General features: G+C 37.8%; 2 protein-coding genes and 1 pseudogene across 3 annotated transcripts; all 3 read right to left on the minus strand.

Moving 5' to 3' along the window:
- Positions 1–4,309: 4,309 nt before the first annotated feature.
- On the minus strand, positions 4,310–6,098 carry LOC112285214 (expansin-A14-like; annotated as a pseudogene). The gene is made up of 2 exons (XR_016504299.1): positions 5,989–6,098; positions 4,310–5,855 (listed from the first exon to the last, which is right to left on the minus strand). The product of XR_016504299.1 is annotated as an expansin-A14-like (transcript).
- Positions 6,099–6,962: 864 nt separating this feature from the next.
- Positions 6,963–8,461, minus strand: LOC112285215 (uncharacterized). The gene is made up of 2 exons (XM_024525880.3): positions 8,089–8,461; positions 6,963–7,810 (listed from the first exon to the last, which is right to left on the minus strand). Exons 1-2 carry the CDS (start codon positions 8,417–8,419, stop codon positions 7,422–7,424), a joined length of 720 nt encoding a protein of 239 aa, XP_024381648.1. The 5' UTR covers positions 8,420–8,461; the 3' UTR covers positions 6,963–7,421.
- Positions 8,462–14,198: 5,737 nt separating this feature from the next.
- Positions 14,199–24,956, minus strand: LOC112284571 (enhancer of mRNA-decapping protein 4). The gene is made up of 16 exons (XM_024524468.3): positions 24,779–24,956; positions 23,054–23,313; positions 22,793–22,870; positions 21,253–22,276; positions 21,075–21,124; positions 20,699–20,849; positions 20,281–20,508; positions 19,893–20,018; positions 17,813–19,684; positions 17,576–17,660; positions 17,158–17,432; positions 16,790–16,906; positions 16,483–16,653; positions 15,948–16,100; positions 15,654–15,797; positions 14,199–15,470 (listed from the first exon to the last, which is right to left on the minus strand). Exons 4-16 carry the CDS (start codon positions 22,234–22,236, stop codon positions 15,168–15,170), a joined length of 4,659 nt encoding a protein of 1,552 aa, XP_024380236.1. The 5' UTR covers positions 22,237–22,276; positions 22,793–22,870; positions 23,054–23,313; positions 24,779–24,956; the 3' UTR covers positions 14,199–15,167.
- Positions 24,957–25,558: the final 602 nt, after the last annotated feature.

Raw genomic sequence — 25,558 nt, forward strand, 5'->3', positions numbered from 1 at the left:
CTCTTAGAGTGTTGACAAGCTCATGAAGATTTGCCATAGTTGCAAATCTATTCTCACTTCCGTTGAAAGTAGCATCCATAATCTTTCCTTCCATAGACAACTTAAACAAATTCAAAAGTTAAATTAGAGAAGCATAATCCGTAACCTATGAAAACAAATCCCACAAAGAAGGCTAATCCACTCTCTTTAGAAAAAAGATTAGTGTTAGAAAACAAGCTTTTTTGTTTAAAGGTGGGTAGTCCACAACCTTCAAAACACAACAATAGAAGTAGGATAATCTACTCACTTCTAAAACAAGACAAAAATAATATGTTAGCACTCTTGTCAAACTATCAAGGATATGAATCTCAAAGAAAAAGAATTCTCAATACATTCTTCTATCACTGAAGAGAACTAAAAAGTCACTCAAAAATGATATATTATTGCACAAGAATGGCTATTGCCAAAGACAAGAAGACTAAAAAGTCTTGGAATAAGACTAAGGACTAAAAATGCATTGACAAGAGTGAAGAAGGCTTTATTAGTGCCTCCATATACACTATCTAACTAAGAGCTACATAGTAATGTCCTGTAGGACCTCCAACATGTGTTGACTTTGTTAGTCACATGTCTTATCTTGTAAGGCAAGTTATCTATATATGTCCCACGTACTTGACTTGTTTTACAAGCTACTTCACAGAGATAATTTGTTCCACAAGCTACCAATACATGGTTAGCTTTTTGGCCAAGTTTCTAATCTACAAACACATCTAAAGGCAAAACGGCATCTATAGAGCTTCTAGGAAGCTTCTCTAGAAGACTTTATGAAATTATTTTATATTTATTTATTTTTACTTAATCATATAAGTAACTATTGAGATAAACATACATATTGTTCAGATTGTCTAAAATTTATAGGATAGGTAAATTTCACCCTTAAATTTTACTACAAAAAAAATCAATCGCAAATTCATCGCCAATCTTTTAGAATCTAAGAAACCCTAGCAGATGCTCTTAATCCTAATTTACAAGCACCTAAGAACTATTTTCTTAATATCTCAAGAACCCAATATTCAAATGTGATCAAACTTATGTTCAAAGTTTAATAACATGAATTTATACATTCCTCGAATTTTTTAGCCAAAATCTTGCCAAATTGCTCAAGATGTAGTTCAAGTCAAATCCATTAGTAAATCGGGTCACTTATTATCCTTAGATTGTATGTGCTGACTTCAAAATCCAATAACACCTTCATCCCAACTTCGAATCTAGCAAGGAGTATACAAAAAGTAAAGTTGTAAAAGTGCTCTCTCTAGTCGCGATCTCCGATGCTCAATTGTTATCTGAACGAGTGCATTATGCCAATAAGAGTGATACTAGCTTCCAAATCAACACCTTAACTTTGAGCGCCTATATCTCCTTCATGTAAACTCCAAACCATACAAAACTTCTACTAAAATCATAGCCAAAAATCTTAACTTGATGACTCTAGCCTTCAAAGCTCGAATGGCCCCGAAAAACTAATCCTAATCTCTAGTATGGCCTCGCACAGCCTCCACAAAGCCTATTAGTTATGATTTTTGACCAATAGGAATGAAGATTTTCATCATTCATCTCCATTCATCTATATTAGTGCCCTAATTATTCCATTTGCTACCAAAACCCTTCTTCAATCCTATTTTTTATAAGATTTACATAATTTATGCTCTAAACACCATATAAAAGAACCAAAATAAGTTTCCAAAGGTCACCAATGTCTCACAAAGGTGGCTTTAAATATTTAGAAGTAATTATCAACGAAAATCAATCTTAAAAACCACTATCAAAAGAAAATTAAACTTATAAAAATTCTATAGTAATCTATATAAACAACCTCTTTTCAAGGTAGTATTTGAGATGTACCATCAACTATCATCAAGATGATTGGACAACTCTTTTGCCATTGGCAGAGTTTTCATATAATAATTTGGTACATTCTCCTACTTAAAAAATACCTTTTTTTGCCAATTATGGTTATCATCCATGTCTTAATACTTTTGACTTTTCAAAATTTGATAATCCTATGGCGGAAGATTTAGCAAATCGCTTCTAAGAGCTACATATAATGATGAAGATATAATTGAAGGAAGCTCAAGAATGACAAAAGACCAATATGGATGCCTATCGCAAGGAACAACCATAATATAATATGGGTGACAAGGTATGGTTACTTCGTCGTAATATCAAGACTACTCGTCTTTGTGATAAATTAGATTATCGTAGGCTGGGACCTTTTCTTATTTGTGAACAAATCAATCTTATTGCCTATCGATTACATCTACCAACGTTTATGAAGATCCACCTTGTATTTCACGTATCTCTTCTAGAGCCGTATAAGATAATGAATATCTTGGGAAGAAGATAAATGCCACTTCCTCCTATAGAAATGGATAATAACTAAGAGTTTGAGGTAAAAGAAGTCTTAGACTCAAAGTAGCGCCGAAATAGGTTAGGATATCTTATTCATTGGCACGGATATGATATTAGTGAATGCACATAGAAGCCATCAAAGAAACTTGCAAATACAGCAAAGAAAGTTGAAGTCTTTCATCAATGACATCCATCAAAACCAAGATGAAGAATAACAAACCTTTGTTATAAAAGAAACAAGATCTAAGAAAAATAACATTCTACCTTCTATCTTTTATTATAGCTTTTATATATTTGTGATGAGATGGAGCACCAACAACTAGTAGATTCAATTCAAGAGCTTTTCTTTGCAAAGTTACTAGACGAGATATTACAATTGTCACAACCTTCAAGATGACAAAATCGAGATGAAGATCCTCAAGAACAACATGTCTTTCTTCAAATAGATGGCGAGATACAATGTGTTTGGTATCATGACCTTAGAAGAGACTTTCGATGTTTAGTGATTTTATTAGAGGTAGGAACAACTCCTGACAGTGTTTCAAATATTTTATTTGAAGGAAGTTATGAGGGCCTCAACAATGACCAAATAAAATAGTGGTCTTTTCGCCTTAGAATGGGATAGTATAGATGGTTGAGAGGACCTATCAACCATCTTCGAAGAAAGCAAAGATTGGAGTATATAGCAAATACAATTTACCTCGTCTTGGACTTCCTCAACATATGAAGACCACTCCTCGTGGAACTCGTCTGTAGAAGGGAGGGTAATATCATGGACATATATATTTATCTCAATAGTTACTTATATGATTAAGTAGAAGTAGGTAAATATAGAATAATTTTATAAAGTCTTCTAGAAAAGCTTCCTAAAAGCTTTATAGATGCCATTTTGACTTTAGATGTGTTTGTAGATTAGAAACTTGGCCAAAAAGCTAACCATGTATTGGTAGCTTGTGGAACAAGTTATATCCATGTAGTAGCTTGTAGAACAAGCCAATTACATGGGACATACATAGATAACTTACCTTGCAAGATAAGATATGTGGCTAACAAAGTCAATACATGTTGGAGGTCATATAGGACTTCACCACATAGCTCTTAGTTAGATAGTATATATGGAGGCAAGAGTGAAGCCTTCTTCACTCTTGTCAATGCATTCCTAGTCTTTAGTCTTATTCTAAGACTTTCTAGTCTTCTTGTCTTTGGCAATAGCCATTCTTGTTCAATAATATATCATTTTTGAGTGACTTTTTAGTTTTCTTTAGTGATAGAAGAGTGTATTGAAGATTATCATTTTTTGAGATTCATGTCCTTGACATCTATTGTCATAGGTTGTGATTGGAATCAACTGAGTGGAATACTTTATCCATAGAGGATATTTAGAATGACCACCAAGCCATAGTATGTACCTAGTGGGGAGATATGATTTTCAAGGATATGATTAGCAAGTGCCCCAATTTACAAATAGAATTTTCTTTTAGATGGGTCCATTGTGATAGTTAGTTTTGACAACTTCAATTTTTTTGTGGCAGGCTACTCTTGATTTTTCCTAATACAAGCATTGTTGAATCCAACTTCTCCATGATTGGGTGAGAGAAGGACGAATATGGGTAGTGCTTCATGGACTTCTTGCTTGAAAGTATCCAATATTCTAAAATTTTTGACAAAGTCTGTCAAATTTGACAAGGACAGATGTTTTTGCATAGCCATATATATGAATTTCATCCATTTCTAATTCACCTAAAACAAAACTTGATCCTAAAATAAGCTAAATTAGATATTTCAGGGAAAACCCTAGTTTCAAGAGGCTTGGGCATCATTTTTCTTTTTACAATCAAACATATTCAAGCCAAATATCAACATGTTGATATACTTTACACATGTTTTTTTCTTCTCTTAGCATTTGATAGAGTTGTTTAGGAATCTGAATACCCCACCCTCATACAAGGTTTTTATTAAGAATAAATTTACAGGTACAAATACCCTGCTCATACAAAGCAGATCTCCGTTGAAAGCTACATAATCTCAGAGTGACAAGTTTGCTAGTATTCAACGCTTTGCCAATGAGATAATCGTAAGAGCACTAGATGCTTTTTCACGCAGGAATGCCAAATTTTAGTAAACTTGATGACAGATGCACAGATCACCCATCTCCGAAGCCCGCAACATTCATCGAAACGAGGAGGAATTCATCTCTTGGTTACAGAAAGGAACTACACGATGGCGGAGATGTTGGGCTGTAACAAGTTATCTGACTCTCCAATTCCGAGAGACGGACTGGCATGTGTTTCGACTACTGGGCAGATTGATGTTCTAAAAGCGGCAGACAAACAGCGCTGCTCAGCTATTTACGGTACGAAACTCTTTCATCGTTGCATCGCTCAGACAGCAGGAAAACTAAATGAAAGTCGGATTGATTGACGTCGGTTGAAATGATTAGTTAGATGGTTGCATCTCCTCAACTGTGCTCAAAGAAGTTGCAGCATTCGCTTGATCCGGATTAGCACCTACAGCTTCCTGGGTTGATCGAGAGAGCGTCCATCCCTTTTTCTTTTTCTTTTTGACACTGTAATCTAAACCTTTTGCAAACGCCTGCAATAAGTGCATAGATTAAGGGAAATTTCCCTCCCAGGTCTGGCCAAACCTCCAACCGCTTCCCACTGCGTTCCGAGTGATGAGAACGCGACCATGGCTAGTGGTGATCATGAAAAACAGTGCTCCGGACATCCTCGCTCGGACCGTCCACAGCGAGCCCCAGTTACGATACATGGAGATTAACCCCGAGTGTGGTGATTTTATCCTGACGGATCTCACGTCACCCGCGCCGCCAACGTTGTGAATGAGTATCGTCAGGAACCAGAGGTTACCTCCCATGGTGAACCGAATCCCACCTCGTTTCTCACTGCGCACTTTGGTGTACTAAACGGGGGCGACGCCACCTTCTCGCCTTGCCAGACTCAGGAAGGCAGGCATTGGCAAGTCGAAGTGTTGGAGAGGGGGATTGCAACATCCGCCACTGGATCGCGGTGGGCAGAGGTTTATGGCGGTGACTGTGATGGTTCGAGAGTAGCTCCAGCACCAGTTCTTCACGGTGCGTGTAACCCTAATGGGTTCGCACCTGATCTGGTAACACGCACCGCACGAGCTTCCACCTTGAAACAAAGACGAGCTCAACGCCGCTGTCATGAAGCCATACCCCAGCGAGTAAGTGTTTTGGTACCCGCAAGCACCTCCTTCCGTTCCACCGCCATTGGGAGAGCCATAGTAAGTTATGTGAGCATCTCTCTATCCATACGGGGCCCCGAGCACCTCCGGCAGTCCCATATGCGCTACAAAAAGCACAACCGCGAGCAGAATCACACTGGATGTCGAGCCCATCGTCGTGATGGTGTTTCGCAAATCACAAATTGTCTCAGAAACGCAAATGTGTATTCTTACTGTCGAGTGACTCTCCACTCCATGTATGTCTGTCGCATCATACAATATTCAATGCACACGCACAAGTTGGCGGAGTAGGAGGCACAATACCAGCAGAGGACGTCACATCGATGCACCGAACAAGGGTAGCAAGAGACGATCTCTCACGAACAATTAACTCACCTTCAATTCAGCTACGTCGAAGACCCACAAGGCCATTCGTGTACTAAGAAATTTTGATGCGGTCAATGATGCGCAGCCATGTTTTCAGAAACCGATGTCTTACTCTCAACATGTTCACTAGATCGATTGAAAGATTAGCTTTAAGTGGCAGGTCCACGCAGTCGAGAATCTTCTCGAACTGGCCCAGAGATTGGGCTGTATTTTTTCAGTGAAGGACCAATGTAATTCAACTGCTGATACGATTCTCTGAAAGTGTTACTTGTGCCGTCGTGAACTACATTCTGTGTCAAATAGGGTGCCATCCATTCGTTACCAATAAGGGAAGGCCAGGGATAACACCTCCCGAGCTTGAGTCCAGATAAAAGTTTTTTACAGTCACTGCAAGGATCTGGGATCTTCATTATGACGTCTTAAGTATACTTTGCCCTCTCCAACAAACTCAGGTTCACTACGTCTGATGAAAATGTGCACATTTGTGTCTCCGAGTTATTGCAAAAGATAGGAACAGTATCTTTCATTCACGAGCATGAAGAAATCGATTTCAACTCTCATTCGCCTTGTAACAATTTACACTGAAAACCTAACTTGTGGGCATTGGTAAAGTCCTTGAAACACTTTCCGTCACCCACTGCATGAATTTTGTAGCGACGTTCAAATCGCTCAATCGAACAAGTTAAACTAAGGAAATTTAGAGGTTCCAAATCTGTAAGTCTTTGAGGTTTGATTTGTTTACAGAGTGAAGTGTACCTCTGTATTTCAGCCAAACAAGGCTGGAAGCCCCTACGCTACAAATAGATTGAGGAAAGAAACATAACACAACAAAAAATCCAGTAAAACAAAATGCTGTAGACCTTGAGTATGCAGGCAGTCTAGGTATGGAGCCTGTGCCCAAGTTCTAAGTTCAAGGACTATTCCAAGACAGACCAGTCAGAACTCATACTTTCAGAAGAAGAATTACTTTGCAATGTTAATCATTCAGAGCGACGAAACAATTCCTGCACAATTCGGAAGTCGTCTGTGAAAACTTCCGAACCACCGGAAATTATGTATTCCAAAAAATGACGTTACATCTTTAAAACTGATGAAACAATACGTTGTTAAAAAGATGGTTGTCCCGAAATGGACCCTGGGATGCGCATTTATAATTTGAACAAAGGATGATATCCAAAACGTGTTTATGATGTTAGCGTGTGTATATGTATATAAATATGCATGCATGCATGCGGCTGAAAAGCTTGCAACTGTAGCTTAATATCTACATAGTCCTGTATACAAACGTCTTCAGAAGGTTGTGGACAAAATTCAGCACAAACGAGGCAAGAAATAGGGGTGACAGGACTATCACAGGTGTACGCTGCTGCGTAACACAACACCCTGACACGAATTACCACAAAATGGCCAATGTGAGAGAGAATTAAATCAATAAACAAAACTTAGCTAGGTCCTTCACCTGCAACTGCGGATAAGTCTGTACTTGAAGCCTCGGCTAGAGGCTGTGCTTGCAAGGTCGCAGCAAACTCAACAACATAATCCGCCATCTGCCGATCAAACGCTGGCCCTTCCATTTCAAAGTGGCCCGCCCCCGGTACTAATCGTGTCTCATTCCTCCCAACTGCCGTCTTAAGCTTGGCTTCCAGCTGTTTAACTGATGTGAAGCCGTCGTTTGTTCCCATAACAAAGAGCTTAGGTTTTTCAGACGCCAAGATTGGTTTGTTGTGTCTGCCGAACAGGACGGAGGCTAACATTCCAAAAGGATAACCCAAAGCTACGTAGCCTACAACCTCCTTCACTTCATCAATTGCAGATCCTGCAATGGGTGCCCCTGCATTTCACGACACAAAAGTAAGGCTTCAGGAAAACTTTAACCCGTTTTCAGTTTCAAAAATCTGCAACAGGTTGATGTAAAAAAAATAAATAAATAAAAAGAAAAAAACAGAAAAGTAGTTATACTAGATCTCTATTCGAAATTCCCTACCACTTGATTGCAGGTCAGTCCAGCATAAATACAAGAGGAACGAAATGAGCTGCATCGAAGTACTGAAGATGAATGCGGATTTTTTTGGGGGGAAAGGGATTAAAGAGAAGGGAGGCCCATGGTACCAGCGGAGTTGCCGATCAGGATGATGGAATGGGCATCGAGATTCTCTGTAGCCCATTTGCTAACAGCCACCACATCTAGCACCTCGGCATAGCCCGTGAGCGAGGGCCTTCCAGTGGACCTTCCCGCTCCGCGCATATCAAATGTGACGGCCGTGAAGCCACGACTGGCGAGCTCGGTGGCCATGCCCTTCAGGAGCGCCTGACATCCTCCTAGCACCGAGTACTGGTGCACCATCACCAGCGTCAAGTCTTGCTTCTTCACATCAAACGGCGGCCTGAATATTCTCAACGACAACACAACCTCGTTGGCCTCCACTGTCACAAACTCCATTTCTCACCCTCTCTTGTGCTGAACTCAAGCCGCAGTTCACGCTCCGCACACACCCACCCACCCACCACCTTCAAATCAAGTCCGTGATTCGGAAATTTCACCATAACCACCACAATACCATGGCATTCCTCCACACACTCAAAAACTTCAAAAACCTGATGGACTTCAACCAAAACGCACACACACCAACAACCTCTTCGTAAGCTTCAACGTTAAAACTCACGAATCAACATACTCCAAAACCCACAAATCTTACAACTCCATGCCGCATGTCAAAAAGATTCAAACTCGCAAATCACACAACAAATAAAAAAAAACCACCAGCCGCTACTAAACACAACCCTTGAGACAGCAGCAGCAACAACAATACAAACCTTACCTCGAAAGAAAAAGAGCATTCAGAGATCAATCGAGGATAGCTAACCTCGGATACTACAACTGTAACGACAACCCAACTGTGGCTATCGAATTATGTGTATTTTTTTAGTGCTTTTTTTGTTTTGGTGTGTGTGTGTGTTCAGTGGAGATGAGACGATGACTGACTGGCCTCAATAATGGCGCCCACAGACAACCATGATGAGCAATGGTGAGGAAATTGTGAGACATGGGTTTTGCTCCACCATTAATCTGCTTTTGTAATCGCCGTTGTCGCTTCATCGATTCCGGAGCTTGCTCGGTTCCGTTGGCTGATCAATTTCCGGGAGCTTTGATGCCGAAATCAGCAGTCATCTTCAGCGATGGGGTTCTAATAGTGGCTTTTTTTTTAGGACGGAATTGGGTCTTCTTATTCTTCTTGCCTTCTGTATAATTAGGGATACAGGGAAACACACAATTCTGTCATATTTTTTTAGGGTAATAACATGTAGATACTGATCTGTTGCATTTCTTTTAGATTTGTGTAATTTTTGTTTCGATTTTGGTTGAAATTTGTTTGCAGAATTTACCAAAATGTTCAAGAACATTGACGTTAATATTTTGGACTATTAATAGGACTTGTATATTGTGTATTTTGCTTGCATAGAAAGAATTCAATATGTATTGACATCTTTTTTTTAATATCATAAGATTTAGAAGAATTATTCTTAATAGTCTTGACCTAGTCCAATCATGTATGTCCTCAAATCCTCTTGATTATGGTATTAAGCATAATTCTTCTAAATCTTACAATACTTCTAAGTTTGAATTTTATAATAGTTTATTTTTATTTTTATTTTTAAGATTGCTTATATGTTCTAAAAAATGAAGCACACTTCTAAGCTCTTCAATTTAGTCATATTTTCTCACTTGGAAGACATTTTAAATACAACATGATATTAATGTTAATTTCAAGAGATTTTCACATGTAGAAAGCAATTAATGACTTTGTATAAACTTGTGATTTTTGTTTAAAACAAAAACTTCTTATCATCAACCTTGTAGACATTTCTAACTACTACCTATACTTAAATTACCATAGTCATCTGTTTCTATGAATTTTATTAAAGGTCTTTCAATCTCAAGCTCTTATAACTTTATATTCGTAATAATAGATTGTTTCATTAAGATGGTATATTTTGTATCATATAAAAAATCTATTGATATGAAAGAAACAACTAAACTTTTTTTTTGACACTATTTATTGCTATAATAGATTACTAAGGGATATTATATTAAGTAGAGGAACTTAATTTGTATTAAGGTTTTGAAAGATTCTTTTCGAGATATAGAAGGTGGATATAAAACTATCTTCGGCTTTCCATCTGTAAATTAATGGATAAATAAAATATGTAAAATAAGTATTAAAGCACTATTTCAGATGCACTATCAATTATTATCAAGTTAATTAAATAATTCTTTTGCCATTAGCAAAATTAACCTATAATAATATGATACATTATTCTACTCAATGATCACCATGTTATGCTAATTATGGTTATCATTAATAATTTAATACTTTTGACTTTTCAAAAGTTGATAATCTAATGGCAAATGATTTAAAAAATTATTTATTTGAGCTACATTCAACATTAAAGGCAATTAAAAGAAGTTCAAGAATAACAAAAGCTTAATGTAGATGCTTATTATAAAAAATAATCTTAATTCTATATTGGCAACAAGGTATGATTACTTTGTTGTAATATCAAAACTATTTGTTCTTATAAAAAATTAAGTTATTGTAGGCTTGGGCCATTTTTTTTATTTGTAGGTAAAGAAATTTACTTGCATATTAATTATACTTACCAAAGTTTCTAAAGATCCATTATATTTTTTATGTGTCTCTTCTTCAACTATAAAACATAATAAATATACTAGAAAGAAGACAAATGCTACCTCTTCCTATGAAAATGGAAAATAATGAAGAATTTTAGATAGAAGAGGTCTTAGATTCAAGGCAATGTTGAAACATATTAAAATAATTTGTACATTAGCAAGAATATAATATTACTAAGCAAACAAAAGAGTCATCAAAGAATCTTTTAAACACAATAGAAAAGGTCAATAATTTTCATCAACAATATCAATCAAAACCAAGTTGAAAAGTCAAGAAATATTTTGCTATAATAAAAATAAGGTTCAATAAAGTATGCATTTTGTCTTCTATCATTGTTTGTAGTTTTGTATATTTGTGGTGCTAAAGAAATAGAGAACTAATAATTAACAGATTTAAGTCAAAAGCTATCATTTGCTAAGTTATTAAATAAGGTATTAAGATTGTCATGTCCTTCAAGATAATACAAAAGAAATGAATACCTTCAAACATAACATTTGACAAAGAACATGTTTATAAATCTGATTATAAAATATAACATATTTGGTATTACAATCTTAGAAGAGGTTTTCAACAATTGGTGGTATTATTGGAAATAGAAACCACCTTTAATGGTATTTGAATTGTTTTATTTGAAGGAAGTTTTATAAGCCTAAAAAAAATAAAATAACAAGGTGGCCTTTTGCCATTTCTTATATGAGATACTATCAATGGTTCAGAGGACCTATCAACTATCTTTAAAAAGAATAAAATTCAAAATACATGTTTAATATAATTTATTATATTTTGGACTTTCTCACCATGTAATCATGATACGTTGTGGAACTCATGATTAGAAAGGTAGATAATATCATAAATATACATATTTATATTAAAAATTATTTAGATTAAATGAATTAAATAGAAATAAGTAAAAGTATATAGATTTCATAATATCTTATAGAGAAGCTTCTTAGAAGCTTTATAGACGCAAATTTGAATTTTAAATGTTGACAGATAATTGATAGGTTGATGTTGTGGACATATATTATTATATAAATAAGAAGTTTTAGTTAAATGATAAATATAGTGTTGAAGATTAATAAGATCTTGTATAATTGCCACCACATAGAGTTCAACTATAGTAAATTGCTAATAATTAAAAGATAATAAAGGATTAAAATAAGTTACTATGGTAGCGGCTAGAACTCTAGGTTGCAGCTAGGCTAAGAAGAATCTAGGATTTAGGTGGATGTAGCAAAGAAAGATGAAAGTAATTGTAGATGAAGTTCATCTATAATAGATATAAACTTCAGCTATTAGTAAAGAGTGTTGGAAGTGAGAGTCATCTTATTCCATTCTTTTCTTTGTGTGCAACCTTATTGATGCTTAGTGTTGTGGCTTTTAACTTTTCTTTCTTCAATATGTAGGTAGATTTAATAATATCTTGTGATAAAACTTCTTAAAAGCTTTATAAATACACATTTGACTTTACATGTAGTTGTAGTTGATTGATAGGTTAAAAACTTGGTGAATAAGTTGGCTACATATTACACATGTTGGCGACTTGTGGTATAAGCTGGCCATGTGGTGCACATCTAAGAAACTCATCTTGCAAGTTAGACACATATCTCACAAGTTGGATGTGTATCTAAGGTCTTATAAAATGTTATCATGTAACTCATAGTTAAATTATATATATATATATATATATATATATATAATCTAACTATGAGTCTTCTTCATTCTTGTTAATTTCTTTCTTGACTTTAGTCTTCTTTCTAGAGATTATAGTTTATTTTTGTCTTTGACAATAGTATTTTTAATTTAATACTATACCATCTCTTAGTGCTTATGTATTCTTTTCAAGTAACACAAGAATATATTGATCTTTTATTTTTTTGTAATTTATGTCCTTGACAATTGAAAGCTTGGCTAACAAGTTATCTACATATTACATATATTAATTACTTGTGGTAAAAGTTGGCCATGTAATACACATATAAGAAATTTGCCTCGGAAGATAGATATATGTTATATGAGTTCGACATATGTTGGAGATTCTAGAAAACATCACTATCTAGCTTTTAGTGAGATAGTATATATAAATACAAGAGTGAAGCCTTTGTTATTTATTCTCTTTGATTTTAAGAGTCTATAGCTTTCTTGTCTTCACAATAGTCATTACAATTTCTTTTTAAATACACATACTTTCTCATTTGATTTTTGTTATCTCTCTTTGAAACATATCTTTTCTAATTAATTTCATTCTTTAAGTTCTTTTCTTTGATACAATTTTAGAAAAAAATTTAAAATTTTCATATACTTTTATTGATTTAAAAATAATAATATATGAAAACTTATATATAATATTTTTTCTAAAAAGAATATATACTTTTCTTAAAATAAGATTTTTTTATACTTCTTATATATTATAAAATATTAGTAAAAATATTTTAAAAATTAGCTAAGATAATACATAAAAATCTAATTATTTATTATAAAATAAAAAAGCTAATTAATTTTTATTATAGTTAAAAATTCTTTAAAATATGTTTTACAAAATTTCACTTTTTAATATAAATAATTAATATAAAATATTATTTTTTATAAAATATAATATCTTATCAATTCCACATTTAAATTATAATTTAATAAAGTACTTAGGTATTTAATATTTTAATTTTTAACAACCATTATAATCAAAATAGATAAAAATATCCAAATAAAAGAAATTTCTATAACTATTAACTTAAATCATACTCCAATATTATAAATATTATATCCTCAATTGATACTAATATTTCAAATAATATTTTGTTGTATACAAAAAATAATTTTATGTTACATTTCAAAATCCTGCATAAAATTCAAAGTCTAAGCTCAATTTGGAGCATGTCTTTGGTAAGAAGGGCTAACAATTAGATTAAATTAACTTAAATGAATTTCTCATTCAATTTATTTTTTATTTTTTATACCAACAAGTATCTCTATGATGTAAACCTTGTGCACTAGCTCCTAGAGCATTTCTTGATGCAAGAACAAGTTTAAGAATTGAGGTTCAAGAATAAATTTTTAACATAAAGATTTTAAAATTTTCAAATACCATATGGTGATTAGCAAAAATTGGGGTGACAATAGCAACACATTTTAAAATTATAGTACTGTAGGAGAAAATTTAGAATTTTATATTTACCTAAATCTTATAAATATTAAAATAAGATTCTTTAATATATAAAACTACAACTAAATATATTTGTAAGTTGGAGTACAACCAAAGAATAAATTCTAACAAGAGTACATTAAATAATTGTACAAAGATTCAACTTTAGTAAATATATCCTAAATATATATATGGAAATAGATCTATGGCAAGAAAGGGCCATCAAAACTTTAGTTTAGTCTAAAACTTGAAAATAAAATAAAAAAAGAAAACAATATGTATATATATATATATATATATTTATATTTATATATATAAATAAATAAAATAAACAAAAATTGCACATTAATCAATATATATATATATATATATATCATTAAGGACAAAAATATCCAACCTCTGTTACCATTTATATTAGCAAAATACACACCAAATTAAATTTATAAAATCAAAAAGGCCTAACCAATATATAACATAGTCTTCCTGGGATGGATGTCTTGTTTACGTTCCTTTGTCCAATCTTCTATCTTCACAATGGATGGAATTAAGAAGAAAAGTACTCCATCATACATAAATATAATTTAAACCTTACTCAAACATAACACACAGCTTGAAAAGTATAATATTTTGAAAGAATTCCTATACCTCATTATATTCTCTAATCATTTACTGTAGATTAGTTAAAAGTTGAACTCTCTCAAGGAGAACAACATAGAAGTACTGTTAACATCAGCACAGAGGTCATCTTGATGATTTCCACAAACTACCATGTGCTTGGCCCCCTTCCAAGTGCCATTTGTACCAAAACTTGGTCCTGTTGTTGCCTTCCACATGCACTATTCAAAAGCCAACTGGAATAAGCGGGGTCATGAGAACCGATTCACGCACACTGCATGTCTGCCTGCATACCTTAAAAGAGTTCAGAACTCGTAACGTTGGGCACGCCTCAAGCTACGAATTGAAACAGGTGCATGAAGTGGGTATTGCAGGGAGTGTGTCTTCGTTCTTCGTTTAATCCCCAGTCATAAGGAGGGAAGAGAATTAAAGCAACATAGCTTGTATATCTGTTCGGGGTTTGTTAACGTACTCGGCTCTGAAGTTCTCAAATAGGGGCTATTTCAAAGGTCATGCCTACCGCAATTCTGCAGGGCATTGCAGAAGCCTTCCTTCCTATTTGACAAGAGAATGTGTGCATGTTCCTGTCTGCGACGATCTCAAACGAACCCCGACCACATTCTAGCGAGAGCTCAAGGATTCAAGTTTTCCCCAGGATTGGTCTGTGCTTACCATTCTTCGTGGAACAACGGTTATAAAAGTAGAAGTACCTTCAATTCAATTTCGGCGCCGTAGATCCCCTGTCATTTGCAAGAACTTAGCAAAGAGTTGATGATATGTACAACAAGCTTTAATGCTGTCTGCTCGGACTGCATCATTGCAACATCCATCATTTGTAGGCAGTTTAGGTAGGATTGTTCCAGGCATCCACGCATATGTGGAATCCAGCGAGGGTCATTGAGATCCAGGGCTAGTGCCGCCTCTTTAATCCACTGGATCTTATGCCCTGTGTCCTTGTGCAGATCAAAGGACAAGTTTCGCACCAGAGACAGCAACACTCCTTGGCTCAAAGGCGGAGGCATCGTTGAAAGGTCACTGGGGTCAAGCTGGACACAGTTATCATGAAAGAGGAATATGAGCGAACAGTAACAGGAAAATACGTAAACAGACTATCAGCGCTCATTTATCTACACCTCTCTCTGCTCACAACTGCTCAGGAATTGTATCTTCAATGAACAGTAGAAAGGAACGTGCAACTTTCAGCTAATCATGTGAGATGGGCAGTAAACCTGTTGGCACAGCCAAGAAACCAGTTGAAATTCACTAGATGACAGTGCTTTGTTGAAGGCCTCCTCCATTTTTCCTTCATGAACCAGTTTGCGTAGCTCAATGGTTGGATCTAAAGTCTGTTCCAATTGTTGTGCCGAGAGCGCCTGGATGAAAAAAGCGCCGTATTAATGACTGGCTAACTCTATACTGGTTATGCTGAAAAAGATAATACTGTTTAGAAGTACTTCAGTTGGTACGTCAGCATAACTAGTCAAACTAAATAGTAACGACATCAATGTGTGTTGAACATCCACCTTTTCAGGTAAGCTCCCTTTGCTCTGCTGAATCTCGCCATATCGCGACACATTTACACTCGCCGCTTCCACAAGATCGAGAAGCTTTTCAGTGCTATCCTTCAAGTCCTCTTTCAAGACTTCCGCTAAAGCTGAGGCGTCGCCAATTACTTCCTGTGAAGTTGAAAATCAAGATCCATGATAGTTAGCTGATTCAAGGTACAGTACTTCTAACTTAATAATTGCTTGATTGATATTGATTAGCACGAATGGTTTAGGATTTTAGATATCGACAGAAGTAGCCACTAATTTGAAAAAACGTCTAAAACTTAAAAATAAAATTTCCAACTGAATACATGCACACTTAATATCAATTATGGTGGAAATAGTGGTGAAGATGATTGAAGGAATAGTCATTGATTGAGTTTAACATTTTTAGAATTGAAAGCAACCCATAAAAAAAAAGGCTGCTCCTGTGGAAACTTCCGTGAGGCATACGTGCATCTGTAATTTATGTTAACAATTGAGGGAAGGGAGAGTAGGATAGTCGAAGGACCTGAAGAGTAGTGGCAAGAGTAGTATCTGCTGAAGAACATTGCCGCTGGCCATCAGAAGCATGCTCAGCCATACCCCTATAGAAGGCAGTGCTTAGCTGTGCTGACATGGATTGACAAGACCGTTCAAATGCTGGTATCACTAAACTCTCAAAGCCACTCCGAAGTGATTCCTGGCAACAAGTTCACCCATCAGATCGTCAATTCCAATTCATTATAACAAATTCTCACAGCTGTTTAGAAATAATTTGAAACAATTTAGAACGGAGGTTTTACTACAGTGTCAACCTCACATGTTGTTTGAGATACCTGCATTGCTTGTCTCCCAGTCGTTTGAAATTGAGTCTTGAGTTGCCTGATCATAGCAGCCTCCAACCTTGCAAGTGTTGTTTTCTCAAACTGTGGCAGAATTTTTTCAATAGCACTCTGCAGTGCAACAAGACCAACCACCCAATCAAACTACGTATAATTGCTTCATAATAAGATTATCGTAAGATGTTCGAAAAAGCTGTTCATATGAATTACCTGAGTCAACCTTTAGCGCTACTGATTTCCAACTGTGAAAGCCAGTGGTGTTCAACGAAAAAAATGCCGACTAATTCACAGGTTAATAATGGTAGCATGACAGTTTTAAAAATTTGTGGTTCATTAAAATGCTTAAATTACTTAGGTCATACCTGGAAAGTCTCAGTCGCTCCTGTGGACACTGATTTTTGGAGAGGTTGAAGCAGAAACTGAGTAATTGTAGGCCCGAGAGAAGCTATTTCCTTCTTTAGTACTCTTTCCAAGGCAGCTGGCATATCCTTACTGATAAAATTGCTTATAAATGTAGAGAATTGCTGCGCTCTATCACGATCTTGCTTCTCTCTCTTCCCTTTCTCGTCACCGATCCGTGCCCACATGGCATCCACATTTGCTTTAACAATCTTCTCCATACGCTGGCCAAAAGCGCCTGCGTCAAATCCATATTGACGAAATTCCAATAAAAAATCATTGCATCGAGAAAAATGTCATATCAATATCTTCAACTCTCACAAATACTAATCAGAACTAGTATTCACAAGAAATATAGTTGACCAGAATATCATGACAGACCTTCCAATCTCTTGGTTTCCTTAGAAAGGGAAGCTGCTGTCAATACTGTCATCTGCTTCTGCAGCTCCCTTTGAATTGCAAGCACCTGAACATAGCAAAAATGAACATCCTAAGTAACATAAGAAATTTAATACAATTTAAAGATGAAAGTTCATATTTTAGGCTTTCATAAGCGTCCTCAAAATCACCAGAAGGCTGAGAAGTATCAACGCCAATAATAAAGTTAGCGAAAAGGACCTGATTTAGTGACTCTTGCATCGTAGCAATTTGAGTTGTTAGGCCAGGGTCCAATAGAGCCGAATTCAGACTTGACACCGTTTCACATTCACTCAGTGTTGCAGGAGCCGCGGAGGATTGTGAGGGATTAGTGATCAGAGGTAGGCCTGAAGTAGCGACGTTGTTCTTATTCTTACTCTTCCTTCCTTTTACAGGTTGTTGAGCAGTAAAATTACCAACACCCGCTTCACATTGCTTTGCCAGCACACTTTTCAGTTCATGTTTTGAATCTGAATCTGCAGAAGATAATTTCTTTTCTTCCATTAACTTGTCGGTTTGGACGTCATCACAACCTGCCATAGTCGCAAACCCGGGCAATTCAAGTTCAGTTTCGTATTCGCCCACATTCTGGACCACTGCTATGTCTTTTTCAATGAACGGAGTGCCGCTCTCATCAACTCCCTCAAAGGCTCCTAAAATTGAGGCTATTGTAGAGCCATCGACCGCATCTTCTCTAGGGTCATCTGATATGTCGGCAATTTTATTCTGATGAATAGCTCCACTGCCGAGCTTTTTCAGATTAAATAAAAGACTCGATCGCGTATCTTCTTGCCAATCTTCCACATCTACAAGTTTTGAGGCTCCATCTGAAGTAGGAGCATCTTCTGAAACATTTTGAACAGAGGCAACTTCTCCTTTGGCGCATGCGGCAAGGGACAAAATGTCAGAAGGGCTCATTAAATGGGGGCTTCGAAGCTGCTGAATGGTGCTTGGTTGCAAACCACTGCTACTTTGAACCTCTTCTTTTTCCTCTTTCGAATAGTTTTCATCCTCAACAGAATGGCTACTTGAAGAAGTACGATCCAAGTCAACTGGTGCTGAAGGTGGCGCTTCTGTTCCGTCCCCCTCCACCCACATGTCCCTTCCCATTTCTGCTTTCTCAGCTCTGTGCTTCGAGTAAGTACTATGCGCGGATACGTACTGCATATCGGTCACTCTCGCAGGACTTCTTGACCTTGAACGCCTCCGTGCAATTGGAGCAGGTGGTTTAACCATGTTCGAGGATGACAGGACTTCCCTCGTAACCTCCGGTCTTGAGTTCAATCTAGGACTTGATTGTGATCCTTCTGCAAAAGTTGGATTTATTGCTTTCGCTATTCCATCTTGAGATTCTTTTGAAGGCACAAGTGAGATCGCTTTTGTCGCATCGGTTAGTCTATTTGCTTCTGTCACATATTGTTGCATACGACCCCCGATTTCAACCAAGCTGCCAAATGCTGTGGGCCTTGGAGGAATACCAGGATTGGCACCCAAGGAAGGCACGATTGTGACTCCTGCGGAGCTCGAAGTGGTCATTAGATTTTGGTGACCTTTCTCAAGTGCAGGGAAAGCAGATGAAGTTAGAGTCCATTGTGCCTGTGTCACACTAAAGCTTTTTTTAGGGGTGCTAGGAGTAGAGCCCTCCGAATGGTACTCATCTAAAGTATGAGGTAAGCATTGTGATAAATCAAGCGCATACTGTTGAATTGCTTGCGTCTGAACACAGAACACCTTAATGATGCCCTCACCCTTTTCGTTGACAGAATTATCAGTAACTGTGAAGCTAAGGATTGGTGTCGCCACCGAAAATTCAGCCAAATAGGCCATTCGAGGAGCGACAGAGGAAGAGTTGAAATCTATATAAATTGCATAAATTGCATGCTTCTTAGCATTAGCAATTAAAATGAGACCTGCTCGAGGCGCCCCAATAATATGGTTGAAAAACGATTCCTCCGGTTTGCAAATGCTAGAGCTTTGGAACTCAAGTGTCTGGATGCATTTCCAAACATCTTGACTAGACTTAGACGGCAGTTCATCACGGTTCCAGAGTTTTATATTCTGATTCGAAGGTCCCTGCAGCAGCACATGGTGCAACATCATTACTTAATAAGGAACGAGGGGATAAAAGGGAGAAAGTGCGAAAACATCTCATTTACTTGCTGTACACAACAATAACATTGTTCCACTGTGACGCATAAATAGTAACTAAAATATTCCCTTTTGCATTATACAATTTCATGACACTGAGATGGGTTGCATGTGCTCCAGAGTAAGAGAATACCCCTGTAAGCAGAAACTGCCGACCCGTGCTTTGTGGTGCGGATATATAGCGCACTGCATCCACAGCATTTCCATCGTATGGTGTGAACTTAGAAAGACAGTTCTTCTGTTCTCCCCAAACGCGTACCTGAAAGAAGGGAGTGCGGGAAGAGAAGTATAGTAACTTTACCATCAAAATCCCACTCAACGACTATTCAATGTTTATACCACAGGTTGCATACTTCATATGAGAGTTGTGTTGACATTTGAAACAAAATCTAGTTACTGACAATGCAGGATAGAGCAAAGTGTACAAAACAGAAGTATAAAACTACGAATAAGAAGTGGCAGTATACCAACATGTTGCAGACGATTATGGAAATAAAATATTAGTAGAAGAGGTTATTCACCGTGCCGTCTTTTGAGGCTGATGTCAAACGGAATGGACCCGAAGCAGGGACACATAAATCAGTGACTACATCATCATGTTGTCCAGTCACTGAGATTCCTTTGTGAGAACTCCCTAAGTGACATACAAGAGGATGTTCTGAATTGATTCCGTCATGGCCTGTGGATTGCTCCGTCTTGCTTATGTCAATTGTGACAACATATTTTCCAATCGCAACGAAGATAATTTCCTGTATTTACAAGAATTTGAGGCGGTCGTTAAACTTGGAATTTATACAATTGAAGTCTGACTATGAACGGCATAGAGGACTCAATAGTGACATGTGTTTATTAGCTGAAAACCAAAATTTGAATTAACTATCTGTACGTAACTTTCCATCTTTTCCTTCTTTCTACTCATAAAATAGGTTCTGAGGTTACCTGCGTACTTGGATGCCAGCACAGACGAGGATGACACATTTCCCAATCCCCGACAAGTTGAATACCGAGAAGAATGTTCGCTGTTATTTTCCCATCCTCCCCAAATCCTTCATAAATTCGACGTACAAAAATTCTTCCATCTTCACTCGCGCTGAAAATGTAGGCATTCCACAGGTCAGATTGGTTAAAATGTGGCTTTCCCAATTATCGAAAAGCAGCAAGCAGAACTGTGAGATATTTCTTAGAGGCTCTAATAAGGTAGATGTCGTTGGAATCCAGTTCAAAACTTGCAAAGTAGTCCAGCATATGAATGCCAAGAAAGTGCGAAAGAGTAAAAATAAACTTCTGACACTGAACTCAGTTGAAGCAAGTCTACCTTGCAAAAAGATGCGCGCTCTCTGAAAAGAAAACCATATCAGATACTCTCTGTCACAAACATAAGGATGATTTAAATTTGGATCGAGTATGGAGCAGAATTTATTTCTCGTACTCTTAAACATAAGAATGCAAAGAGCTTGGAATTCTGACGAATCAATGCTCATTTAGGGCCTCACCTGTGTATGGTCGCGAAGCAATATTTTCTGTGCATTTGTGATGTTGAGTATGCGAATACGGCCGTCACGCAATCCATAACATATGTACTTTTCGTTCACTGCAATCTGTCTTCCCAGTACCAGGCCTGGATCTGATCCGTACATGGTAATCGAGCTCATTTCCAATTGTGGTTGTGCCTCTCCCGGTTTGCGTACATCCACATCATAAATGACATGTTCGCCCCTAAGATATCGTCCCTTGGAAGTTTTCGAGGATAACCGCCCTGGTGCTGCAGAAGGAACAGGTGGTGCTGAAGGCAATGCTGGAGACATTGGAGGTGGAGGACCGCACACCTCTTTGCCAGACGAAACATCTGTTTGTCTCGACGAGGGTAAGAGCCTGGGAGAGCTACGGGGAACTCCGGGTATAGATGGATTTTCGTGATCATCGTGGGCGTCTTGACCTCCGGACTGCTGAGTAGTTAAGAGCGCCATGAGGCGCGGTCCATCAAATGGATGACTAGAAGGGCTAGACGGCAAGCTGGTTTGAGAGAATTTGGGGTTAGAGGAAATGGACGATGGCAAAGGAAGAGAAGATTGAGGTTGGTTAGAGTGTGAAGGAGATGAAGGAGGTTGAGAAAATGGTGGCGCAGCTTGCTGACTGAAAGGAGAAGTTGAATAAGGGACCTGAGTGCGAAGCCCATGATCTTGGTTGTAATGCATGAACTGTTGGCCATGGTACACTGGAGAGCCGGATTGTTGAGGTGGCGTAGCATTGTATGAGTAGTTTGAAATTTGAACGTGAGGATACGCATTCAAACTTGGTGGGAAGCTGCTGGGAGAATTGCTCCCAGGTGGATAGGAGCCATGAGAAGGCTGATGATGAAAAGAGTTGCCTGGAGATGAGGGTTGGTAGCCACCCGATTGAGGTGGATAAGCGCTTTGAGTTGGTCCTCTGAAGTATTTGTGAAGATCATAACCCCCTGGTGGACCCGGAGCCCCCATCGTAAGCTGCCTCCAAACCTCAAATAAGGAAGATTGATCTCTGTAACCATCATAAATATTGTTACGAGACTGATAATTGGCGACGCTAGAGTTTGTAAGATGAATTTGAAGCACCTCTAAAGCGTCCTGTATCTCAGAACTCTTAAAATTTGAAGTGAGGTTATGCTTTGGATTCGTCAAAATGTCAATCTTCCTGCCGAACTAATAGAACTACAGATAAGTGGACTGAAATGACTGCATTTCAAGGTATGCAGGCTGAGAGAAATTGTATAAGTAAGTAGATCAAGGAATTCCTTGAGAGAATTAAAAGATTCAGCTCTGATTCACAACTTGAGAGTGAAAGCAGCTAAAGGTCAGTTAAAAGAATACAATAAACTATAGACATTCGTATCGTTTGGTTGAAATATAGAGCTAATAAAATTCGGGATATTGACGGTAGCAAGAGCGTGACGACGCAACTGACAGCAATCTTTGGGTTGAAAGCTCAAAATGTTTACAGTTAACAATCCTCTCAAGCAGGAATAGATGAAACAGCTCATGAGATGTTCCAGTTTACCTCCACTGCAATGCTCATACGTTGTGATATTTTTCTGCAGATTTAACTTTCAATTTGCACCACACGAGTAATCGAGAGCTGCACCAATGAACATTTATTGCAAGTAATAAATTTCAAAGACTGCAGAAGGGGTTCATCAAGAGAAAATAAATATAGAGTGAAGGCAATCTAACTATTAGCGCAGCGGTCTGATGTTGCGGAACTAGAAGCACAGACGACTACCAGAACGTCAAGAAAATCTTAGATGAAACAAACACGTACAGGTCGATTCATGGCGTAGCATAAGTCTCCACCCAGAAATTGGGTCAACCTACACTCCTTCATTAGCTCCTGTAAGCTGAGTTTTAGGGCCTCTGATATCCCCGTAGTTCCCAGCAACTGATTTATTCACTGAGCTACTCAGTCACAGGAAGAGACTCGCTTTGCTCCTTCCAACCGAGGGCACGAGTCGTTCTTCCATAGTTTTCCAGTGAGAAAGGCACTTAGTGAGATGTTGACGCTCAAAGTTGAAGGAAAATTTGCTGCAGTTGCATAAAAAAATAAATAATTAAATAAACACAAAAAGAAAGAAAGAAAGAAAGAAAGAAAGGTAAATCAGAAGGCAACGAGTGCAGAAAGTAGACCTCAAATAATTACCGAACAACACAAGTTGCATGAAAGGTATCATTGCTCACACATCGAATAAAATCCTCACAAAATACTTCAGAACTCTCATGAAAAGCTGAGCATCTCGTGCTATCTCGAGAGTGGCACTGAGTCAAAGAGTGCAGCGACGCAGACAAGGTCAAGTGTTCACTAAAGTGTTCAAACGAACAAGCTAAGATTTTTAGCAAGAGAACAAAAATCTCATCAGTTGTGACTCCCTAAGACCAGAGATTGACCAAGTCCTCGTTACAAATTTAACCGCAAAAATCGTGCTTATTATTGAATCAGAATTGATTCTCTTATCCAGCGTAGTCAATTAACTCTTGAAAAGAGGTCAGCACTTACTTTAGCATTCTTACACACAGCTGCAAAAAAATTGCAACCTAAAGTGCCAGAAAAGGCTTTCAAAACTGGATTATGTTTGGTCAGTAACGCTCCACTACAACGTCTTCGCACGTTCTGATTTTAAACCACGAGCTATGCACAAAACTGACATCCCATTAATGAATCGCCTCTACGAACATCTGCTGAGAGTACTATAGCCTGGAAACATGTCCGGTACTGGCACTTAACTGCTAAAAATGATTCCAGTTTCGATTTGTAACAATAAGGTCACTACTAAGCAGCTAAGTACATACTAACTAATTAAGTGCTTGCTCAATAATTTACTGAGTGACTGTTAGCACAATCATTGACATCATGGAGGCTAACATTTGCAAGCCATTCACTCGAGTTCGACGAGGCGTGGAGATGACTCGCATGAAGAAGTGAAGAAACAAACTAGTCCAAGGAAGAGCAATCCTTCTTGGCCTCGGCCTGTGATTGTAAGCACATGATTGTATTGATATCCCTGAAGCACATGTGATGGGAATTTTCACACGACAAGCGAGGCACACACTCGACCAGCCAGTCTCTTATTCTCTCCAACCCTCCCTCAGCGAGCTTCATATGCACAATCACTAACTGGCGTCCCAAATGATCGTCACATTGCTCTATCTTCCAATCTTAAAACAACTCAATTCTACTCCGCCAAAAGAAATCAGTTAGCCATCACTACCAAGACCATCGAAAACTTCAGCGAAACTCCGAAACGAGTCGCAGAACTCACTAACGCACTCTCTGCAGTAAGTCTCTCCATCCACCTTCCAAAGCAAACACTCCCCTCCCCTCTCTCCAACTAAATCCACGCTACCTCCCAAAATCCTCTGAAGCATCTATACCGCGAAACAATCGCGCGCATAATCGACCTCTCCTCTCATACAAAAAAAAAAAAAAAAAAAAAAAAGAAAAAGTCACCAGATCCCGTCCGAAATTGATCAAGCAAAGAACAATTCCGAGCACCTGTCCAGGAACCGGATCAACGCAAAAACCGGTGGATACTTCATTCGCTTGAGCGACAGAACTCCCTTCGCCGTAAGAAGAAGCTTGTCAGAGAGAGAGGAGAGCAACGCGCGCACCTAGAATAGCAGGCGAGGATGACGAGGCCATGCATATCAGGGCCGCGACTGTGCCTCTAAAAACTGTCAAAGCTCAGCAAAGAATGAGAGAGAGACACCATGAGGTGGTGCCGGTGGTGGTCGGGGGAGGGAGGGAGGTAGGAAGGGAGGTCGGAACGGAGGCACACCAATTGCTCCCTCCTTTCCTTTCCTACCTGCACTGGTCTGCTATTCTGTTCTGCTCTGTTCATGACTGCTTCTGTTTTACTGTGGCCCACACTTTGGCTGGTCCCCCGCCCAATCGCCATTTACCCGCCCTTAGTCTCTTTCCTTCCCTTTCAAATCAGCCAACTATTAATTACTTTTATCTTTGGTAAAAACCAGCTTGGTTGATGCAGCACTGAATTTGAAGCATTACTTACTTACTGCATTCATTCACTGCTGTCGTTGCTATGGTAATTCGGTCCATGATCGTATGCAGTTTTTACTGCTGTCAAAGGAAGTGTGCTTCTGATAGGATCTTCTGATGGCCACACTCATTTCTAGGTAATTTCCTCTTTATAGCACATGGGTTTTTCTTTTTTAGTTTATTATTTGTTAAATGAACATTAGAGGGTAGAAAACAATAACAATAATAATAATAATCATATGATGTCTGCAAACCATGAAATTGTCTACAACCAAG

The sequence above is a fragment of the Physcomitrium patens genome, chromosome 7, assembly GCF_059467195.1.
Source record: "Physcomitrium patens ecotype Gransden chromosome 7, ASM5946719v1, whole genome shotgun sequence".
NCBI classification, from domain to species: domain Eukaryota; kingdom Viridiplantae; phylum Streptophyta; class Bryopsida; order Funariales; family Funariaceae; genus Physcomitrium; species Physcomitrium patens.